Genomic DNA, 22,679 nt, shown 5'->3' on the forward strand with positions numbered 1-22,679 from the left:
AGTCACACACAAATGCCCATACACATGGGACATACACAGACCCCTAGAGGCAGACCCCTGCCCAGTTAGAGCATTTCCTCCTTCTCCTGGGACAGGGAGGAAATGCTGCACTAGGCCACTCTCCAAACCACACGTGGCAGCCTGAGAAAACTGCTTCCCACAGGAGGAAACAGTGCTAGATCCTCAGCCAGGTGCCCACTATGGGGGTGCCCTGCTGTCTGAGTGCTTGGCCAGAAGCATGGTGCCTGGGATGGAGAGACAGCTCTGGCGTCCCACACTTGTGTGTTGTCTCTGTCAGTTCCTGAAAAACACAAAGACACACGCACACACTTCTCAAGACTGCATATGTATGTTCAACATATACGGGCAGGGGCACTCTGGGAACCTCGGTTTCTTCAACTATAAAATGGGTTTACTAATCCTTTCACCCCTGAGCCCTGTGGGGGATGGCACAGGTGGCACCCTAAAGGGCCAGACCAAACGGCTGCCCTCCTAGGGATCCGGAGCTGCGGTTTCTTCCAGACCGGTGAAGTCTGGAGCCTCGTGGCGAACACTGGGCTCCACCACCTGGCTGCCCGCACCCACGCCGGCCTCGAGGAGCGGGAGCGCCCTCGCCCCAGGTCACGGGCGCCCCGCGGGGCACCAAGCTCCGAGCAGCCCCGTGGGCAGCTGCGGGCTGGAGTGGCGGCGGCGGCGGGGCGAGACCTGCAGCGGCTGGGGGGAGGGGGGCGTCCCTTCCCGCTGCAGGCCGAGCGCGCTCGGGTCCGCGCCGCCGCCGCCGCCGCCACCCCAGCCCCGCGAGGCGCTCGGCCGCTCCCAGGCCTCGTCGACGGTGGGCGGGGCGGGTCTCCGGCCCCGCCCCACTCACGGCCCTTGAAACCCGGTCGCCAACGGGCTGCAGTCCCAGAAGGGAGCCGCAGTGTGCGAGGAGACTGCGTCTCCACTGGCCAGCCAAGAGAGGCCCTGGGGTCGCGCTGGGCGCCCGACGGACCCTCCCCAGGGACCCGCCTGCCCCACACCGCCCCGCCCCGCCGGGCGCTCCGCATCAGGTGCCCCGGCCCCAGCCCTACCTGCGGGCTCCAGGCTCCTGGGGCTTCCAGAGGATGCTCGGGCCACCTGCGGGGACCTCGGGGCAGCAGTGAGGTCCTCTCCTCCTGTGCCGGGGGCTCCCCCAGGGGGCCGAGCATGGTGGTTTTCCCTTGGAACCTCCTGGCTTGGGACGTCTGAGAAGATGCCTGCCATGAGGCTGTTCACTTGCTTCCTGCAGCTCCTGGCTGGGCTGGCACTGCCCGCTGTGCCCCCCCAGGTAAGACCTATCCCAACCCCAGCCTGCCCCCCCAATCTTCCCAGCCCCCAGCAGCCCTCGGGGCAGGGGTTCTGAAATCACAGACCCACTCGGGGGAGTGGCACCTCCATGGATGTCCACACTCTTCCCAGGAGCCAGGCTGGACCACGTCTTCTGGGAGGAGACCTCAGTCAGGCTGGGCTGTCCCAGACTCCAGCTCCAGGGTCTGTCTTGGCGGGGGCAGGGAAGCCACAGGGAAGGAGGGAGGTTTCCTCTCTGGCCCCTGGAGCCCTGGTGGCTTTGCTAAAAGCATCTTTCCACTAATCCCAGGCGGGTCCCTGGCCTTGTGGTCAGGGTCGAGGCCCCATGACCAGGCAGGCGCCCCCAGGACCTCTGACCTGGCCTGGTGGAGGGGAAAGCCAGCTGAAGAGGCCATTGGTAGGGAGGCCGGGCCCTGCCCCCACCAGGGCCTGGGTGAACCCAGGGCTCCTGGGTGGCCTGGGGGTGAGACAAGAGGTCCTGCTGTGCCCTCTTTCCTGGGTGGGCAGTCGGAGCTCCTGCGTGCAGGCCTGGGGAAGTGATCAGGGCCCTTTTCCCAGGAGCCGGGTGAGTCTGGCTGGGAGCCAGCTTGGGCAGTGAAATCCTGACAAAGCCAATAAGATCCCTTCCCACTGCACTGTCCTGCTGCCCCAGGAGTCTCCAGCTCCAACCGAGGAGCGGGTGGGCTGGGCAGCCCTGCGGGGCGGAAGAGCCTCACTGCCTTCCACTGCCTGTCTGCTGCGGGGCTGGCCAGAGGTGTAACCTTACCGGCAGCACCAGCTCATGGCGCCACCGGCTCCAGCCCCTCAGCTCCCACCAGCTGATCACCTCCCCCCGGGCTCTGGCGCCCAGCCAAGGCTGCTGCATAGGGCCCAGTAGGGCTGGCCTGGGGCTGGGGAGAAGGGAGACCCCGAAGGATTGCAAGATCTTTGAGACCCAGAAGGCAAAGGGTCTCCCAAATCCTCTAGCCTCCCACCCTTTCCAAATGAGGAAACGGAGGCCAGAGAGAGGGGTGGGATCCATCTAGGGCCCAGTGAAGTTTTAGTTGCATTCGGAAAGGGGCAGCCCTGAGACAGGGCAGAGTGTGTGCAGCGGGTGACAAGGAGCTCAGAGGGGCCCCTACGCTCTTGCCAACTCGGCACGGAGTGTAGAGGCCCAAGGTGGACCCCCTCATCTTTGACCCTTTCTGTCCACAGCAGTGGGCCTTGTCTGCTGGGAATGGCTCATCGGAGGTGGAAGGTAAGCACACTGGGCTGGGCATGCACGTGCTCACCGAACCCGCTCCGCCCCGTCCTCTGCAGGGGATAAGAAGGGATTGGCATCAAGGATGGGCACAGGCTGATAGGAAGTTCGGGAGAGTCTGCAAGCCGGCTGACATCCTGGCTGACAAAGTTGGCAGGACCTGAGAGATCCTTCTTTTGGGACCTAGAGGCCTAGTGAGGTGTACTCCTGGGCCGGGATCACCCTTCACACAGAGAGTGAGGCTGGGGCCCGTATACCCGGGGTTCGTCCGGTTGGCTCGGAGCCCCTTCCCAATATGATGTAAGGAGGCAGGCGGGGTCTCAGAGGGCAGCGCAGGCAGGGAGAGCCAGGGGCCCCACTAGGCGTCCAGGAACTGGTTGCGGCGGCCAGCAATCAAGAGGACTAGGGAGGCGTGAGGAGACCTTCCTAGAGGCCCAGCCCTGGCGGGGCTGCGGGAATCTGACCAGACCTTTCCATTGATTACAAACAGACAGAACATGAGCTGTGCCCTCCCAGGCCCCTCCACTCCCCACCCTGGGTTGCATCAAGAGGGAATCTTCAAAGGGTGTGTCGTTTGCCAAAGAGACATACGTGCAGAAGACAGGAGTCGCATGCCAGGCCCCCTGCCTCGCTCCTCCCTCCCTGCCTCTCTGGGACGTGCAGCAAAGCCACACACCATTACCGAGGCTTCCTATCGTGCTGTGGGAGAGGGAGCGTGTAGGGGCGTGCGCACGCACACTCGTGATAGCCTCCGAGGGCGGGCACACCCTCCCTCTGCTGCACGGCCCACCTGGTGGCCATCCTCTCGTGGGCCTGGCTGTGCTTCTGGGCCCCTCAGGCACTGAGAAGGTAGGGGAGGTAGCAGCCCTGAACTTCACGGACACTCTCTCCCTCTCCCTGCTGTGCCCCCTGGGACTGGCACAGGGTCGTGCTCTCGGGATTTGGGGAGGGGCCCAGCAGCCATCTCCACCCCGTGGCCCCTTTGATGCTTTTTAGCATATTTCAGGCAACAGTTACGGAAGAAGTCTGATCCTCCGTTTCCTCATCTGTAAAATGGGAACATTAGATTACATGATATCCAAGGTTCTTTTTCTAAGACTGTGGGCTTCTCTGACTCCGTGGAGGAGACACAGGAGTACATATCTCCCAGGGACAGGGGCGAGGAGGCTCAGAGGTGTCAGTTCATTAGGGCAGCTCACCTGTCATCCCCATCAGTCAGGGAGGCTGTACTGTGGTCAGCGGCAGTACCGTGAGTTTTGGAGCCCAGTCGCCACATTCTGAAAATACCATGCGCTCTTGCTAACACCAGACAAGAGACAGCATGCTCTGTACTTTGCAGCTGTGGACGTTGATTTTTACTCTTACTCTTCGTGGTACTAGGATTGGGCATTTCCTGTGATTCTGTCCGCCCGCAGGCTGTGAACTGGGAAGGCGTTCACAGTCTCCACATTTTGAGGAACCTGAGGCTCAGAGAAGCCCTCGGGGTCTCCTAAAGCCTCAGACACAACTCAGTGTATGTGGCGAAGTCAGCGTGCATAGCCCCAGGCCCCCTGGAGCTGGCGAGAGGTTTCGGTAAGCCCATCTGAGGCCCCGCAGCAGACCCGTGGGACTGTCCAGCTCTGGGCAGGTGCCTGAAGGAGCCACGGCCTCCAGTTCCTCTTACCCCTCCGCCTCCGGAGCAGGTCTGGAGCCAGAGGAAGTGCTCTCAGGAGCCGCTGAGCAGGGTTCTCTCCTGAGGGGCTCAGCCCCCATCTGGGGGCAGTCCCCATGCTCCTGGAGCCAACCCCTCACACGGCCCCCCTCTGATTCTCCCACTGCCTCCCAGATAGTGGCCTCCAAGGGTGAATGGCCCCCTTTCCTGGTGGCTGCCAGGTAAACCGGGCCCAGCCCACCTCCTGCTTAGCCTCACCCCCTCCTCCTTCCCACATGCTCTGGCCATGTGACCCAGAAAGGGGCAGATTTTTGGGCTCTGGGGCATGGTGGGGTGTGGGGTGAGGGAAGGAGAGCCCTTCTGCCGCCAAACCCAGGCAGCTCTACTTAACCTGGCCATGGGCCTGTCCGCCCAGCCGGGTGGGGTCTGTGTAGAGAATGGGAGGGGGTTTAGGCGCGCCTTCTCTGCTGCTGGCCTCCCCCGCCTGCCCGGATGGCTGGTCCCAGTACAGGAGCCTGGGCTGTCTCCGGCGCTTCGGCAGCTGACTGTTCCTCTGCTGTTGTTGACGTTGTCCGTGGTCGAGGTTAAACACTCAGAGTTATGGAGCGCTTATGGGTTTCAGACTAAACACGTGCTCATGGAGTTCCACGAGGGCGGTGGTCCTCCGGCCTCGCACCGCACAGGCCGGCTTCCCTGGGGCACGATGGCTGCTTACAGGGAGAGGGGCTTGTTTCCCCCTTGGGTCCCGGGAGAGCATCCCTGTGGCCTGGAGAGGTGGGATCAGGGGAGGCATCTGGTCCCCTGCCTGTCCCCAGGCCCAGCCCCTAGGACCCCCTAAGCAGACAGGGTGGAGTGGAGCGGCAGACACCCAGATAAGCATGGCTTATTGCCCCTGTGGCTGCCTTGGCCAGCTCCACAGGGACACACGGCCTCTTGGGTATTTTCCGCCAGCTTGCAGCCCTTTCCAGAAGGCCTCTGCTAGGACTGAAGTTTATTTTTCCTCTGAGATTACCCTGAGACCAGGCCTTGCAGGCTCAGTGGAATGGACTTTGGCCCCTTCTGCCTCCAAGGAAAGGCCACAGGGAAGAAGTGAGGGGCTGTTGGAAGAAGCCACAGCTCTAGGGCAGAGGCTGTGGGGTCCCCAGGGGATCCAGCTGCCCTAGCCTCCCCCCTCAGCTATGGATAACCATCAGGTATAGGGCAGGATGACCCAGAGTGGGAGAGGTCTCTCTGCCCACAGTCTCAAGGCTGGGCTGCGTTGCGCGCACTGAATCCCAGACCGTCTGCCAGAGCCGAGAGGGAGACCTTAGCAACCATCTAGCCCCAACCTTTTTGTTTTCCCCCCGGGGGAGGAAACTGATAACACCCAGAAAGGTTAAGTGACCTCCCCAAGGTCACACAGCCTGGACAGGGCCAGGACTAGAAGCCAAGTCTCCTAGCCCTAGCTGCTCACTTCCTCTGAGCCTCTTTTACGGACCAGGCCCCAAGCCTTTCCCCGAAGGAGCAACATCTTTTGAGAGATTCTAGGTCAGCCCACACAGGATCCTTGTCATGACCACACCAGGACCTGGAAGGGGTCAGGGATGTCCCTGATAATTCTCAGTGAACCATCATCCAGCCAATCAGTCATTGCTCAGCCTGTGTTTCCCAGGTGCTTGGGCTCCTGTCCTCACAGAGCCTTGACGTGGTTGTGAAGGAGATAAGATCTACTAGTGGCCGAGACAGGGCTAAGCCTAGCGGCCACATTCTGCTCCAAGGAGGAGTATCTGGTCAGACTGGAGAAGCTGGAGAAGGCTTCAGAGAAGAGGTTGGGTGGTGGGCTTTATTTGATTAGAAACGGGAAGGGGACGTGGAGCATATCCCCCGAGGTGGGAGTTACAGTGACGCAGCCAGCCATGGTGTGAGGGTTGGTCTGATGGTTGCAGAGAGTGGGTTCCGGGCACAATGCTGGCCGTGGCCTTGGCTGCCAGGTGGAGGAGCTGGCCCAGAGCAGGGCGGGAAATAAGGACTAAGGGGGAGGCTAACCCTCCCTGTGGGGCTCTACAAGCCAGTCATGCAGAACCAGCTGCTTTCTGCAAATTCCCCATGATCGAGAAAACACTCGATTGGGCCTGAGAAAGACCCAGAGGACATGAGGAGCTGCCAAGATGCGTTCCTCCAAGCTCCAAGGGCACCGAAGCCGAGGTGCGCGCCTGCGTTGAGAACAGGGCGGAGAGCCCAGACACTGAGAAACTCCCATCGCACTAGGATTTCTGTCTGGCAGATGGGCTCCGGGTCCAGCCATCACCCCAGAGGCCTCATGTTAGGGATTCAGAGCCCAGGGAGCTCACAGAGGCTGGGGGCTTCCTGGAGGAGGGAGTGTAGGCTGAACCTGGAAGAGCCTGCAGGGCCCGGGAGCCGGGAAGGGGGTTTGGCCTGACCCGGCCGGCCGTGTGTGTCTCCTCGTAGTGGTGCCCTTCCAGGAAGTGTGGGGCCGCAGCTACTGCCGGGCACTGGAGAAGCTGGTGGACATCGTGTCGGAGTACCCCAGCGAGGTGGAGTACATCTTCAGCCCATCCTGCGTCTCCCTGATGCGCTGCACGGGCTGCTGCGGCGACGAGAACCTGCACTGTGTGCCCATAGAGACCGTCAATGTCACCATGCAGGTGGGCGCCCGGGAAGGAGGAGAGCGGGCCGCGGTCACAGTCATGGGAACTGGAACTGACTCCCAGGCACGAGCTCTCCCCACCCACCCCTGTGCCAGCTTGGAGCCCACTTGCTTCCTTCATTACCAGTGCTCTGGTCCTCGAGCTTGGTCCTACCCCAAGATCTAAGGGTATCTGGTTGCGGTTGGAAAAGAAGTGTGTTCAAATTCAAGAAGTCCCTGTGTACACCGGGAGCATTTGGCACTCTGAGCTTTATGCTCATGTACACACACACACACACACACAGACACTGGTTTATTGAGCACTAGCTAGTGAGGCCCAGCCCTGTGCAAGGCGCCTCATAAATGCGACTTCTGTTACCTCAACATTCAGTCCCTCGAGGCAAGGCTGAGGAGGGCCAGGGTCTCCCTCGACCCACACACAGGTGCGGGGCTGTTTGCCCCCCGACTCAGAGCAGAACGAGAGTACGTCACGCAAAGGCTGGTGGGAAGCAAGAAGTCTGGCCCTCCCCGCGAGGAGAGGGTGGAGAGGATATTGCAAGCCCACAGCCACCCCCCAACCCAGGCATCCAACCCTTCTCTCCCCGAAGGTCCTGAAGATCCGCGCTAAGGCCCGGCCCTCCTACGTGGAGCTGACATTCTCTCAGCACATCCGCTGCGAGTGCAGGTAGGTCCTCGGGAGCGGCTGGGACAGGCCCTTCGTACTTGGCAGCCTCAGCCAAGTGGCTGCCCAGCCCCCCTGCGCCTTCCTCGTGGCTGAGAGAGACCAAGGAAGTCGGGGGCCAGTGGCAGCTTTTTATCCCCCTTTATCCCTCTCACCGGCCTGGTTGGCCCGGGGAAGGGGTTCCGTCTGCTGGAGCACAGCTGCCTGAGACACCGTGGGGGCAGCGGAAGCCTGGGTCCCTCCTAGACGTGCAGGGGCAGGGGGCACACTGTCCTGCTCCCTGAAATGGGAGGGAGCTGCCACAGCCCTGGAAAAGAAGCGTGGGGTGAAGACATCGCTGGCCTAGACATTGTCCTGGGTCTGGCTGGTTCGCTGGGGAAGGGGACACTGGACTGAGGAGCGGAGAGGGATGAGCTTGGCAGGAGAAAGGCAGCAGAAAGTAGGAGTCATGGGCTTTCTTTAAAGTCATGCCTCCACCTGGCGGACACTCTGCCCAGCACCGGTCTTGCTGCCTTTGCCCAGGGCACCCTGACACGAGTGACCAGGAGCAGCAGGCCCGGCACTTCCACAAGTCTCGGGAGGAGAGAGACGGGCTGCAACCCAGTACTCTCCTGGTACCCCTGAGCCATGGACAGAGGCGCTGGACTAAGGTCCTGAGCCCTGTCCGGGAGCCGGGAGATGGGGGCGACCACCATTTCTCATGTGCACCTCTTCTGTGCCTAGCCCCACACTAGGCCCTTGAATGTTTTCTCAGTTATTCAACAAACATTTATTTTTTTTTAATTTTTTTAAATTTATTCATTTGTTAGAGAGAGAGAGAGAGCGAGCACAGGCATACAGAATGGTAGGCAGAGGCAGAGGGAGAAGCAGGCTCCCCACCAAGCAAGGAGCCCGATGTGGGACTCGATCCCAGGACACTGGGATCATGACCTGAGCCGAAGGCAGCCGCTCAACCAACTGAGCCACCCAGGCGTCCCTCAACAAACATTTATTCACTGCCTACTGTATGCCAGGCACTGTCTTAGATGCTTGGGATGCAGTAGTGAGCAAGGCAGACAAGGTCCCTCCTCTCGAGACAACCCTGGGAGGTAGTAGGTACTGTTGTTGTCCCCTTTTATAGAGGAGGAAACTGAGGCTTGAAACCGTTACATTATTTGCCACGACTAGTGAGTGAACCCCCGCCCGTCTAACACCTGAGCCTGCCCTTTCTCGTGCTACCTCGCCTGGCCATGACCACATTCTTCAGGAGCCCCAGCACTGCCCTGGGCTTGCCCTGCCTACTGCCCAGGGCTCTGGCCACCCCTTTTGGACCCAAGCCCAGGCTCCAGGCCCTCTTCTCTGTACCTCTGTTGGAGGCCCTGTTTCAATCCGTTTCCTCCCTTCCGTCCTGGCCAGGGCTTAGCCACATAACAATAGTTCAGTAGTGAGCCCTCCCGGGCACAGTGCCACCGGTGACCTTTACCTTCTATGTCACCTTTGCCCTCACAGCTACTTTTGGGGGGCAGGCAGACTGGGGACACTGAGGCCCCAAGAGTGTCTCTTATGGGCCCAAGATGGCAGAGACATGACCAGGCTGTCCAAGAGGCCCGGCGCTGGCTCCCAGGGGAGGTAGCTGGCCTAGGGCAGCATTCTGTGGCGCCAAAGTGGACGGTTACCACACTGCCCACTCCCCCACCGCTGTTCCCAGGGGAGACTGAGGTCCTGTCCCCTTCCAGAGGTCTGAGCAACAGGGACACCTTTCTTCTCACTTCTGGGCCACCAGCCACAGCCCCGCCAGGCTGAGCCAGACCATGCCTGGTGACTGTGGGGCTCGGGCTCCCCTCCCTCCATTCCACCCCCTCCCGCACTCCCCCTGCTGTTGCCTGCCGTGGCATATGTCCCCAGGGTGGGGGTGGCAGTTGTGCCCTGACAGGCAGAGCCTCAGCTGGGGGCAACCCTCCTCACGTCCATGGCCTTGCCCCTCATTCACTGTCCTTGCAGAAACTCCCACAATGCACTCTGGGAGGAAGGGCAGGTACAAGGGAAGGAAGTGAACAGAGAAAGTCAGCAGAGAACAAACTCACAAGTCCACACGCTTGATACAAAGAGTCTGAGGAGTGAAGAAGGGTGTGGAAAGGGGCCCAAAGAGCAGATTCCTATCTCTCTTCGTGGGGTCACAAGAGCCTAGAGTGGAAGCTGAAGCCCAGAGGGCCTCTGCCCATCCCTCTCTCACCGGCTCATCCTGCCCCCTAGTGGCCCCAGTACTAACTGCAGGACCCAGGCTCTGGAGGTCTGAGAGATGTGGGGGTGGCAGGGAGCCCCACTTCTTGGTTTCCTGACTCTCCCCTGGTCTCTGTCTGTTTTCCTAGGCCTCTGTGGGAGAAGATGAAGCCAGAAAGGTAAGTGGCCTGGCCGGGGCTCTGGGCTATTCTCGGGCCTGCCAGTCCCTGTCCTAGCATGGGGGCCCCCCCCCCCAGCCACTTGGTCTTGACGCTTTGGCTTATTGCAGGAGGAGACCCAAGGGCAGGGGGAAGAGGAAGAGAGAGAAGCAGAGACCCACAGACTGCCACCTGTGAGTGTGCGGAGGCGGGGAGCAGGGATGGCAAGGAGGCCGGGCCAAAGGGGAGCCCCAGCCCTGCCGGCAGGGATTAGCGGTCGGGAAGGGGAAAAGCAAAGCCCAGGGCCAGAACAGGGAGCAAGCATCTCCTAGAGAACCTAGGGCCCAGGAAGCATCAGGGTACCTTGGTCCTCGATCTGGCTTAGCCCCGCGTCTCCTCATGGCCCTGAGCAAGTCATGTCACCGCTCTGAGCCCTGTTTGTCTCTGTGTGTAGAAGGAGGGGAGCCTAGCGGCACTGGGGAGGCGTAACCCCCCATCAGCTCCCAGGCCCGTGTTTTTGCCAGCCCTCTGCTTCCCACCCATCCCGGGGACCTTGAGGGGCCACTTGCTTCCTCTTTCCCTCTCAGCGTTACCTGCCCATCTTGGCTTCACACCTGGAGGCCCAGGCTGGAGCCCAGGCCTGCATGTGGATGGGAGAGGATTAGAGTAGGGATTGGGGGGACCCAAATCTGTGAGAGTAAATAGTAAAAGTATTTCGCCTGCACAGAAATTCAGTCACACGGTGGTTCTGCTAGAGCCTGCCTCTTCCCGGTGCCAGACTCCAGGAAATCATTCATACCATGGAACTGGAGCTGACCCATGTCCTACCCCATGAGCCCTCCCCTCCAACACTTCCACCCCATTCCGTCAAGACAGGGATTCTGGGGAGCTTGGTCCCCTGAAAGTGTGTGGCCCTCATTTGTTCCTTGGGCCCAGGCATGGACGGCAAGGAGAAGCTGGCAGTGTAGACAACGCAGGGTTCCCCCAACCCCACGGACCAACAGTGAGAGAGCCCTGGACCAACAGTGTCTCATTGCTCTGTCTTCCGGGACAGCAGTGCTCCAACACCTCACTTGGGGATCTCCTGAAGGAATTTTTTTTAAAGATTATTTATTTATTTATTTATTTGACAGGCAGAGATCACAAGTAGGCAGAGATCACAAGTAGGCAGAGAAGCAGGCGGGGAGAGAGAGAGCAAGGTGGAAGCAGGCTCCCTGATGAGCAGAGAGCCCGATGCGGGGCTCAATCCCAGGACCCTGGGATCATAAACTGAGCTGAAGTCAGAGGCTTTAACCCACTGAGCCACCCAGGCGCCCCTCCTGAAGGAATTTTAAAAACTCATGTACTCCCTCACTTATTTTTAAGTTGACATTGAACTTTTTCACCAAAATTATAAATAGTTGCAAAGGGTATCGTTTCTGGTGTGTTATAGATGTTAGTATTTTAGCGAAGTCATTATATGTCCTCCAGGTTACCCCACGCGATAAGCTATCCTGATATTCACCATCATTCACTTTTTTTCACAAAAAGATTTTATTCATTTATTTGATAGAGAGAGCACACAAGCGTGGGGAACAGCAGAGGGAGAGGGAGAAGCAGGCTCCCCGCTGAGCAAGGAGCCCCATGTGGGGTTCGGGACTCAATCCCACGACCCTGGGATCATGATCTGAGCCAAAGGCAGATGCTTAACCAGCTGAGCCACCCAGGCGCCCCTGCCCATCATTTCACTTTAAAAATGAGATGTGAACACTCTGCTTTAGTGGTCGTGTGTTTACATTGCTTCTTTTCCCCTTGGTCTTGTATATCCCTTCCACTTCCCCCACAGAATGGCCTAACTTAATATGCTTTAATGTTCAAAGTCCTTGATGTATCGCCTTGTCTTATTTATCGGCCATGACAATGGTATATACATCGAAATGATTTTCATTTTCCTATGAACAGAAAACTCTAAATTAAGTTCTCCCCTGGAATAAATCATTGCCATAATTATTAGTAGTACCACTTGATCAAAACAGCACAAATACATCATTAGTTTAATAAATGCAAAACACAGAAGTATCATCAGTCTTACCAGGACTGCGTCTCAGTGAGATGGCAGTGGCTACCTCTTTTTAATTAGTTAATGAATCCATTAATGAATGTTACCTCCTGCCAGACCGAGACAGGATTCAGCATTAATTCCATTCTCATTTTTTAATAGATGGAAAGGTTGAGAAACCATGCTCCCATAAATAAATGGGACTAGATGTCACGCAGTCATTTGAACTCCTTCCAAGTTATTTGCCAAAGCCTCAAGGTGATCTCACAAAAATCACTCCTCTTGACGTAGTAGCTGACAATTCGGTTAAACCGTTCTTCAATTTTGTTGAAAGAGGAAGACGGAAACCACTTGACTTGCAAAAGGCTTGGTGGCCCGGTTGTAGGCCCTTTCTCCTTTCCTAACACTCACCTCAACATCTCAAGTTGTCTTTTTGTTCACCGTCCCCACCCCAGTACTTTTACCCTGGGGCAAAGTACTGACCGGGTTTAGGAAGGGACAGGATGCTCCTTTCCTTCCCAGAGGGAGCAGGGCAGTTGTGGGCAAGGCCATGGGAAAGCAGACCTTGGGTACTTCTCATGCAGATGGCCTGCAGGCTGAAAACCCATTCTCTGAGCACCATCAGTACTCACACACCCCTCAGACAACCTCCATGCACATCTGGGGTTGCCTGTCCCCCTGCTAGGGGACTGCTGTCCGAGAATAACCAGAGGCATTATTATGTGGAGCCAGACTGTGTTCAGAGTTGGCTCTGTCAGTGAGTAGCTGTGTGACTTCCAGCAAGTTTCTTAACCTCTCTGAGCCTTTAGTTTGCAGATTTTTGTTTCTGTTTTCATTTTTGTTTTGTTTTGTCTTTGAAAGGGAAGTGGCAACAGGGCCTTCCTCACAGGAAGTTGTTAAAGGGCAATGAAAAAGTACTTCGCACCGGGCTGGGCACCGGGCTAAGTGCTTGGTGCAAAGTAACTCCCAGCTTCTTGGCCCTGGTGCGAGCAGAGACCCAGGAAGGCTGCAATCTCCCTGTGCTCCCTGTCCAAGCTTTCCCTCCAGGTTTGCCCCCCTCCCGTAGGAGGGCCCCCCACCCTCCCAGGGTGCTGATACCCCCTTTCTGTGTTTGGTCTCTGGCAGGTGCGGCCATACTGTTCCCCGGAGGTAACCGGCCCCTCGGAGGAGAGTCGCCTCCGCCCGGCTCCTGTATTTATTATTACGGCCACACTCAGTCCCCTCCCTGCTGACGCCTCTATTTATTAGCCAGTTGTATCCCTGCTGAATGACTTGCTCCCTCTGCGATGAGGGCCAGGGAGGGACAGGACCCTCAGGAATTCAGTGCCTTAAACAGAACGTGAGAGAAAGAAGGCGGCCCCGGAGCCACGTGTGCTGCAGCTGGAGAAGAAACAAGACCTGAGGCCTGGTGAGGGGCCGGCCAGGCCCCAGCGGGCTTCCTTGGAGCGGGAGAGAGAGCGGGGACGGCGGCAGGGCTCGGCCTGGGGGCTCCGCGTGGACAAGCAGCCCCGGCTTCTGGGGGGAGGCAGGCAGCGGCCGGAGCAGCAGCAGCTCCGGAGACGGGCCATGGCTTGGGGGCCTCTGCCACGGCTTGTCCCCTAGGTCTCTCCTTCCATCTTGTCACTGCTCGAGCTGGGATGTTGTTCTTTACGGTCAAGGCATCCCCCCCTGCCCCTCTCAGGGACACAGGCAAAGAGGGGGCCCTGGGCTGGCCGTGGAGCCAGCTGCCCCGAGTGGCTGTGTGACTGCCAAGCCAGATTCTCTTGAATAAAGTATTCTAGCCTGGAAACAGCTTTTCCAGGGGTGTGTGTCTGTGGAGCGGGGGACCACAGCAGCAGAACACGGAAGTGGGACAGGAAGAGGGACAATGGGCTCAGGGCCACCCCCCACCCCTACCCCGGGTGGCCCCAGCCACTCCCACAGCACCCCGCGGTGCTACCTTCCCAGTTGCTTCAGGCAAAAACCTGGAGTCCGCTTCTCCTGTGCTGAGGTGTTCCCAAGATGTAGTCTTGGCCTCAAAGTGGGGGCCCCTGGCTCCAGCCGCCCTGAACAACGTCAAATTCAAGAGCACGCCCCTCTTCCCCTCCCCCTCCACCGGGCCCCTGCCACGCTCAACTCCAGTGCCTGGCCCCTGGGGCCCTGAATGAAGGGGGGCTCCTGGGCTTCTCCCAGCCCTTGGAGGAGACGTCCCAGCTGCAGCCCTCCCAGCCTGCTCCCCGCTGAATGATGCCTGATTTCTTCTTCTTTTTACCTCCCATCTTCCTCTGCCTTCCTCCTGAACCCCTTGGCATGACAGGAGAGAAAATTCTCTTTTCTCAGTCCAAACCACATACTGTCAGATTCCCACCTGCCTGTGACCTGCCAGGCATGCACGTGGGTTTATGTTGTCTGAGTGGCGGGGGAGGGGGGGTGGATGCCCCACTTCTGTCATCTGAGGCTGCTCAGGACAAACCCGCAGGGACGCAGGGAGCAAGGGCTGGCCTCGGGCTCTGGAGGGAAGCCAGGGCTGATGGGGCGCCGTGGGGTGGGATGGGGTGGGGTGGAGAAGCCCTGCTGAGGCAGCTGCCCTTGGCAGTGTGTTCACGGAGGCCCGGGCCCCCCAGACAGAGGACGCTCTGGTCCGTATGTGCTTCTGGCGTGGTCGCAGAGGAGGTGTGGGCCAGCCTCGGGGGACACGTTTGCAGGAGAATGCACTTCTCTCCTACTTCTCCATGTTGCGGCTGCAGCCATCCTGAGCCACTTCCTTTGACAGACCGAAAGCTGGGAAGAGCGCCCCTTCCCCTTGGTCAGGCCTCTGGCTTGGCTCCGGGGACCCCAGCCCAGCCCCTCTAGCATGTCCAAGGCCCTCAGCCTCACAGGGCCGCTCACTTGGACATCAGCCTCCCCTCCCAGGCCAGCAACCCCTCTAGGATGCTAAACCAAGACCAGAGAAGCTTCCGGAGGCCCGAAGTGAAAATCGGCATGGGTGGCTGGGAGGCTCATGACAGGAACGAGCAGGAAGGGAACTGACTGGCCCATTTGACTGTGTTGGGTGTCCTTTAGGTCTCAGAGGGCCCCCTTCCTTTGCTCATGATATGTTTGTGGAGCAAAAGTCACTGCACCTGACACTGTCCCAGCACCAAGGACTCAGTGGGGGAATAGAGCACACAAGACCCCATTCCCACGGATCTTAGATTTGAGGAGAGAGACAGACCACGACCATATGTTGCCGGATACTGGGTGGACTTTTCCATTGCTCAGACTGATGACTGGACTCAGGGCTAAGGAAAAGGGTCTTGAACATCTCACACTCTGAAACAGAGGGAAATAATCTGGGGTGGGACACCTCTGCCTACAGGATTTGTCACGAGACGGCTGGTGTTTACGAGCCCCAGACACCACCCCCGACCCCCTTCCTCAGTCTTCACGGTCTTTACAAGCAGGAACACCGGGAGGGGGAAGGGAGAGGGGGAGAGGCGAGGGTAGCAGAGACCTGGGTTGCTGGCCCTTCCCCTCCTCTCCCCGGGGCTGGATGTGCTATGCCGATGAGCCCATGTGCTAGCTGGACTGCAGCTGGGGGGAGTGGAGAGCTGAAGCAGGACAGGACAGAGAGAGGGGCAGCCAGCGGGAGTTTCCCTGGGGTCAGGGTGTGTAGGGTGGAAGGCGGACAGCCCTAGGCTGCCCTCCCCTTCTCCCAAGAGGAAAACCTGCAGGTGAGGAGGCTGCGGGCTCTGGGTGGAGGGTTGGAACAACCGCTGAGTGGGGCTGGCGGACCTAGAGCTGGGAGGGGAGCACACTAGGGGATGGTGCTGTGGGGGCCTGGCACTGTTGCCCCACAACGGAGCTGGCCTCCAGAGGCCCATCCGACCAGCTGCCTTCACAGCCAGAGAAGACGTGGCCACAGCTAAGTAGTCCTTTCCCCCAGCCAAGTAGTCCTTTCCCCCAGCCACTCCTTCTCGACCCCGTGTGAAGGAACAAAAGGGAGCCATAGAGAGCACAAGGCGGGGTACAAGGGGAGACTGTGCCCTCCCCGCTCCCTTGGGCCCAATCCAGGCCCTGCCTGGGGGAGGAAAAGGGGTTGGTCTTCTATTGGAGAGACCAGCCTAGATGGTGCTGGACTTTTCCTAAATTAAAGTGACAGGAACATTAGAAAGTCTTCCCAAAATGCTATTAAGAGACAGGAAAAGGACAATGAACACGGTTCATCTAGAAACCTTAATGGCAGAAAAAAACTAGTTTGTTTTAGACCCACTGTTTGCTCAACAAGCAAGTTTCCCATGTAAACAAAGAAATTAATAAGAAAATGTCTTTTCGGGGCGCCTGGGTGTCTCAGTGGGTTAAAGCCTCTGCTTTCGGCTCAGGTCATGATCCTAGGGTCCTGGGATCAAGCCCCGAATCAGGCTCTCTGCTCGGCAGGGAGCCTGCTTCCTCCTCTCTGTCTCTGACTGCCTCTCTGCCTACTTGTGATCTCTGTCAAATAAATAAAGTCTTTAAAAAAAAAAAAAAAGAAAGAAAGAAAAGAAGAGAAAATGTCTTTTCACCGAAATGTGGCTCTGGCACATTAGAGATGGCCTTGAATTCTCTGACATTATATTCCTCGAGAGGTCAGGTCTCTGTTCCCTCCCTCTGAATCTGAGTTGACCTGGGTCTTCTCCGTAAGGCAGAAGAGACCCAAAATGGTTCCTTCTGAGCGGACTGGCAGCTTCTGCCTTGGTCTCTTGGGAGACAGAGCTGCCACATAAGGAGGTCCGTTATCGTGAGACCACCATGCTGGAAGGAAGCCCAAGCTACCACAGAAAGGTGGAGAGAGAGAGAGAGCCTGTGTGAGCAAGAGTGAGTGAGCTCAGCCGGCCTCCAGCTTTTCCAGCTCCCAGCCTCACCTCCCTCCCCCCTCACCTCAGCTGAGGCCCCAGACCCCATGGAGCAGAGGAGCTCGTACCTGTCATGCCCTGTTGGGTTTCCTGGCCCACAGAACTGTGAGACTCATTAACAACAAATTGTGTGGGGCCAGTTTGTCGCGCGGCCGTAGAGGCTGAATGGAATATAAGGAAAATAAGGAAAGGGGATGAGATGGTGTTTGGAGGAAGGCGCTCCAGACCAAGAGGCCATGGGGGGGGGGGGTGCTCAGGGGAGGTGACATGTATGGGGAAGTTTTAAAGGACAGGAAGGAGTTGGTCAAGATCACGAGGAAAAGCACTCAGCCAGAGGACATGGCAGTGTCACGGCACGGGAGGAATTCCAGGCCACAGGAGCATGACGAGAAAGGGGGAAAGGGCACGGGATGGGATGTCAGGGGGAGGCGGGGGTCGGGTCATGGGGTCACGAAAGGCTTTACAAGACAGCGTGAGGGGCAGGAATTCGGTTATAACGTGGAGGGAAACTATTGGAGGATGGCAAGCAGGGGAATGAAGTGATATTAGGTACATTTTTGAAAGATCTAGGGACTCTAGGGACACCAGACTAGAGGTACAAGGGCCACTTCGAAGACTGTAGCAAATCCAGACAACCAATTACCATGCGGCTTGGCCTAGGAGATACTGGGAAGCAAGAGAAGTAACGTTTGGCCTTAATTATGCATGTGAGCTGGTAGTCCCGATCATTCCTTCGCTCACGAGCACTCTCTGAGGCTCCTAGAAGCAGGCATTTCTTAGTAGATACACGTGTGAGGGGCCAACATTAGCACCACATGAAAGCCTTCCCAGTTTCCCGCTTAATAAAGAAAATCCCAGTCTGCGAGGCGGAAGGAGGCTGAGGAGAGAGGTCTTGGCTGGAGAGGCTAAGCTGATCTACCTGAGAACTAGGAGAGAGCACTCAGGGAAGCTGGGGAAGGGAACAAGAGGCCCCGGGGACTAGATCTAGAAAAGAGCTTAGGGTTTTGTCGTAGAGCTCTTGAGGCTTCGGGTCATTGTTTCTGATCGTACAAAGTTGGTCAAAGGAATCAGATGTGTGCAGGTGATTATAATAGAAGGAAAGAAGGCAACGTGGCTTAAGCAAATGCAGGTGAAGGGCTACTAGGGAAACCCGAGATGCCAGGGATGATCGGCACACAGGAACAACCAGGGCCAGCTTCGCCAAGCCCGTGGCGCTTGAGCTACTTGAGGAAAGGCAAGCCAGTGTGGGGAGATGACCGGGGACGGCGTCTCCTGAGAGGCAACCCGTTAACAAAGGACCCGCCGTGCTTTGGGATTTTCGAAGTGGTGCGGTTTGGCTGATGCTTAAGGTACGTGAAACGGAAGAGCGATGGAGAAGGCCAGAAGGTAGCCCGGGGCCCTGGATGCTATCCTAGGGAATTAGGGCTTTGCTAGGCAGCGGGAAGCACTGAGGTTTTTTTTCATCAGGAGAGTGACACAATTTTGGAATTCAAGGCTGACAGAAAATTTGCAAAAAAGCTGTTTCCACACAAATGAAGGACCTGAGGCCCACGCTTGTCCAAAGCCCTGAAAGTGAAGTGAGCCAGAGTTTGAAAATTTATCAGTGAGTGAGATGAAGGAGAGGAAAAGGGGAGGAGAACCGTGTTTGCTCCAAGCCTGAGAAGCAGGCCAGACATCTGCGAGGCGGGTCGGGCGGGTCGACAGAATCGGCCCCTCCATAAACTCTGGTGGGAAATCAAGGCTCCAGACAGGGCAGCGGCAGGACAGAGCCTTGGTGGGGAAAGATGGCTGTCTGTCAGCACCAGAGCCCAGCAGCTGTTTTCCCAGAGAAGGCGGACCCTTCCCTTTCCTGAGGGAAGCCTGGAGCGTTCCCCCTCCCCGTGACATTGGCTGCGACCGAGGCAGATGAGGGCCTGGCCCCCCGCTAGCCGCCTGTGGGCCCCACCTCAGAGGCCACGGGGCTCCAGGCCAAAATGATGGTGTGTTTCTAGTCCCTGAGGTATAACTTCGTTACCATAGAGACCACCAGGCAGGAAGGTCGGGCAGGGAGGAGGTCGGCGTTGGGCCCCCTCCCTGTTCCTCCCACCGAGAGGGTATTACCTGGGTGGTGGGGACAGGGTCCGGCCACCCTACTGGCCTCTCATGGAGGCACTCTGGAGAACCGGCCCTGACCTCGGTTGGACTCCCCGACCCCCATGCTGAAGTGTGCCCCCTCTCCTGTCCCCTCTAGGGCCCCCGCCTCGCCGTCAGCCGGGCCACCCATGTGGGCAACACGGTAACGGGAGCCTCTGTGCTCACACAGCGCGGGTTGTTTACAGCCCTGTGACCGCCGGCCGCCCGGCTGGGGTCTGGGGTTTAGGCTGTAATGGTGATATCCTCCCCTCGTTGAGCTCTTTATCCCTTTCCAAGCAGTCTCTGCCACAGCCCTCTTCCGAAGCCTGTGAAGTCTTCTCACTTACCAGACAAGCTGGAAGGAAGTACGGAGAGGGCGAGGAATCTGCCCAGAGGATTTCAGCCCCGGCGTCTCTGGAGGGTCAGGGGAGCTGACAGCTGGCCACGGCTGCCTCGAGGCCAGGCAGAGCAGGAAAGGCAGAAGCTGAGGCCTCACAGAATCTGATTCCCGCGTGGACCCAGGGCCAGCCACGTGCGGTCGTGGAAGCCATCACCGGAAGGGAGGGCCCAGTCCGAACCTGGGGCTGCATCCTGTAGCTGTCCCCAGGCCGGCTGGAAATACAACTTTCAGCAGCCGTGGGGAGCACGTGGGGCCTGGGGATTCTTCTCGAAGAGCCAAGTTCCAAGTCCAAATCCGGGAGACTCCAGGTGCCTTTGGGATCCATGAGAATCCAGTCCTAGCCAGTCAAGATCAGCTCCAGCAACCAAGACCCTAAGTCTTTGTGTAGGTGTAGACTTCCCTGCCATCCGCCACCCCCTACCCCACCCCTTTCCCCTGGGAATAAAGTGTTCCCATCCTCTTGGGCAAAGACTAATGGTTCTGTGGCTGTAACAAGCAACTCTCAGAACCAGTCATGAACCTGGTTTATTCGACCACTTGTTCCAGTAACCATGTTCCTTAACCTGTGTGCTTCGTAATAGCACACCGTGAAAATAACCAGTCAGTGACAGGCTCCCTCCATGTTCCAGGCTTCCGGGGCCGAGGCCAACCCTCTGAAAACCGACCCACCCCTGAACTCCTTGCTTCCCGACGCCTAGCGGAGGTTAGCCTCAAACACGTGCCTTGACACACAGCTCTCCCCTGCTCCCGCAAGTAGGAAACTTGGCCTCTCGTTTCAGATACTGACTAGTTACGTCTTCCTTCCGCACTTACCCCCGCCAAAGTCTTTCTTGTGATCTAGCACAGATTGAAATGAAGAACTTCAGTGAAATGAAATTCTTCCAAAATCCAGAGAATGAGGAATACATTTTCTTTTTCAGCTTTGATATGAAGTTGGTCTAAGCTGGGGCCAGCAGCCCCTTCCTTCTCATCCCACTGGCCTCCTCCAATATCCCAGCTCCATGCTGGGCCTACGGGGAGCATCCATAAGACAAATAAACCTCTCTTTTGATAAAGGGGATCACTTCCTTTGGCATCATTTGTATTGTGTTGCAGGAGGGCCCACAGACCCCTTTTTCTACCATCAGACATGAAGGCAGGGAGAAAGAAAGTGATAAAGGAATCATCTCGATACACATACTTAATTTTTGATATCAAAATGAGATTGTGGGGCACCTGGGTGGCTCAGTCAGTTAAGCACCTGCCTTCAGCTCAGGTCATGATGATCCCAGAGTCCCAGGATCCAGCCCAAGTCAGGCCCCCTGCTCAGTGGGGAGTCTGCTTCTCCCTCTCCCTCTGCCCCTTCCCCTGCTCCTTTCTCTCCCTCTCTCTCACTCACTCACTCTCTCTTTCAGATAAATAAATAAATGAAATTGTAATATACTCATTATTTTATAACTTGCTTTTTAAACTTAATATATCATAGACATTTCCCCATAACTATAGATATTCTTCAACAATATGATTTTTTAAGGGCTGAATTGTACTGCATCATTTGGGTATCCCATAATTTGATTAACTGATCTATTACTAGATTTTTAGGTTCTCTTTTGTTGTCCTAATAAACCGTGCTACAGTGAACATCCTTGTGGGTTTGTCTTTGTGTGTAGAAGTCATTCTCAACCTAAAACTAAAAACAGCAGCAAAAATCAAGTCCGTCCTTCAACTGCCCGTTCTCCTTGCAGGTGTCTCTCCGTGCCCGTCTTGTGCTCCACGGCCACGTGCTTTGACAGTGGTCTACGCTTTCGCTCTCTATCTTGGCATTTCCGCTCACTTCCATGGCTCAGCCCTGAGAAAGTGACTCCAGGGATTTCCAGGGTGTCAGTCAGCGTTTCCGGGTCGTATCTAACTCAACAGCACACGCTGGTCTTAGAATTAAGGTCCCGGCGCTTTCCCTCGGCCTGGAAGCTTCCATGAGATCTGAGCTCTGCCCACCTCTAGCTTCATCCCATGTTAGACTTGTCTCTAAGGTCCAAAACGCTTGTCTTTTTCTAGTTCCTGGAATTTGTGGTGCCCCCTCAGGGCCTTTGCTCATGTTGCTTCCTCTGCCAGGAAATCCCTTCCCCCCCTCCCACACCCAATGTTGCTGACTAATAAATGCATCAGCCATAGCTCAGCTCAAAGGCACTTCCTCAGGAAAGTCTCCCAAACACGCCTGCCCATCAGCTGGGTCCTATTCCACCATTAGAGGCTATGAAGCACCATCTACTTCCTTGTAGCACTGATCACTGTATCTTGAAAATTAATTCTATAATTTCATGGTATGTATTCAATATATCATATTTAAATATTAATCTTAACACCACAAATAATATACCAATTACCTTTGTCCCCAAAAACCAGAACCTTTTTTAAAAGATTTTATTTATTTATTTGACAGAGAGATCACAAGTAGGCAGAGAGAGAGGGGGAAGCAGGCTCCCCGCTGAGCAGAGAGCCCCATGCGGGGCTCGATACCAGGACCCTGAGATCATGACCTGAGCCGAAGGTAGAGGCTTAACCTGCTGAGCCACTCAGACACCCCTAAAAACAGAACATTAATGGTATTGTAATGCCCACCTGCTCCCTGACCCCATCCGTCCCTCTCCTCCCCTCCCTGGAGAACAGCGCTGTGGGGAACTCAGCGTGATTGGCCCAGGGGGCCTGGGCTCAGGCTCTGGAACCAAACTGCCAAGGTTTGCTTCCTAGTGCTCCTGCTTCCTACCTGTGTAAGCTTAAGCAAATTACTTAACCGCTTACTGAATTATTGAATTACTTAACTAAACCTGCCTCAGTTTTTTCATCTGTAAAGTAAGGATAAATAATAGTAACAAAGTGTGTGTGTGTGTGTGTGTGTGTGTGTGTGTGTGTGTGTGTGTGTGTGTTTAGTGGTGTTGTTTTAAGATTCATGTAAGATGTTCTATATTAGGTGGTTAGGATGCGTGCCAGGCTCACAGTACATGCCGAATGGGTGTTAGCTATTACTATCTGTAATCGTTACTTTTATGTGTCAAGTTTGCTGGGTCATGTGGTGCCCAGATATTTGGTTAAACATTATTTCTAGAGAAATAATGTTAGGGCAACTGGGTGGTGCAGTCGGTTGGGCATCCGACTCTTGGTTTCGGCTCGGGTCATGATCTCAGGGTTGAGGGTCGAGCCCCACGTTGGGCTCTGTGCTCAGCATGGAGTTTCCTTGAGACTTTCTATCCCTTTGCCCCTCCCTCCACACACACACACACACACTCTCTCTCTCTCTCTGAAATAAATAGATAAATCTTAAAAGAAAGAAAAAAGGGGGGGCGGGGAAGGAAGGAAAGAAAGAGAAGAAAGAGTTTTTCCAGATGAGATTAGCATTTGAACTGGTGGACTGTGTAAAGCA

At 56.7% G+C, this 22,679-nt stretch overlaps 1 protein-coding gene across 2 annotated transcripts; it reads left to right on the forward strand.

The window, feature by feature from the left end:
- The first annotated feature begins 909 nt into the window (after positions 1-909).
- PGF (placental growth factor) lies at positions 910-13,713 on the forward strand. 2 transcript variants are annotated; one of them, XM_080808915.1, is made up of 7 exons: positions 910-1,306; positions 2,521-2,563; positions 6,666-6,862; positions 7,452-7,528; positions 9,874-9,903; positions 10,014-10,076; positions 13,046-13,713. In XM_080808915.1, exons 1-7 carry the CDS (start codon positions 1,232-1,234, stop codon positions 13,071-13,073), a joined length of 513 nt encoding a protein of 170 aa, XP_080665041.1. In that variant the 5' UTR covers positions 910-1,231; the 3' UTR covers positions 13,074-13,713. The 2 variants fall into 2 exon arrangements, with proteins under 2 accessions (XP_080665041.1, XP_080665042.1); XM_080808916.1 differs by lacking the exon at positions 10,014-10,076.
- The last annotated feature ends 8,966 nt before the right edge of the window (positions 13,714-22,679 follow it).

The sequence above is a fragment of the Martes martes genome (assembly GCF_963455335.1).
Source record: "Martes martes genome assembly, chromosome: 7".
Classification (NCBI taxonomy): domain Eukaryota; kingdom Metazoa; phylum Chordata; class Mammalia; order Carnivora; family Mustelidae; genus Martes; species Martes martes.

Coding starts and splice junctions, on each gene's coding strand:
- PGF (XM_080808915.1), top strand. CDS start 1,232: ATGCCTGCCATGAGGCTGTTCACTTGCTTCCTGCAGCTCCTGGCTGGG. Junction 2,564..6,665: donor TGGCTCATCGGAGGTGGAAG/GTAAGCACACTG, acceptor GTCTCCTCGTAG/TGGTGCCCTTCCAGGAAGTG. Junction 9,904..10,013: donor GAGAAGATGAAGCCAGAAAG/GTAAGTGGCCTG, acceptor GGCTTATTGCAG/GAGGAGACCCAAGGGCAGGG.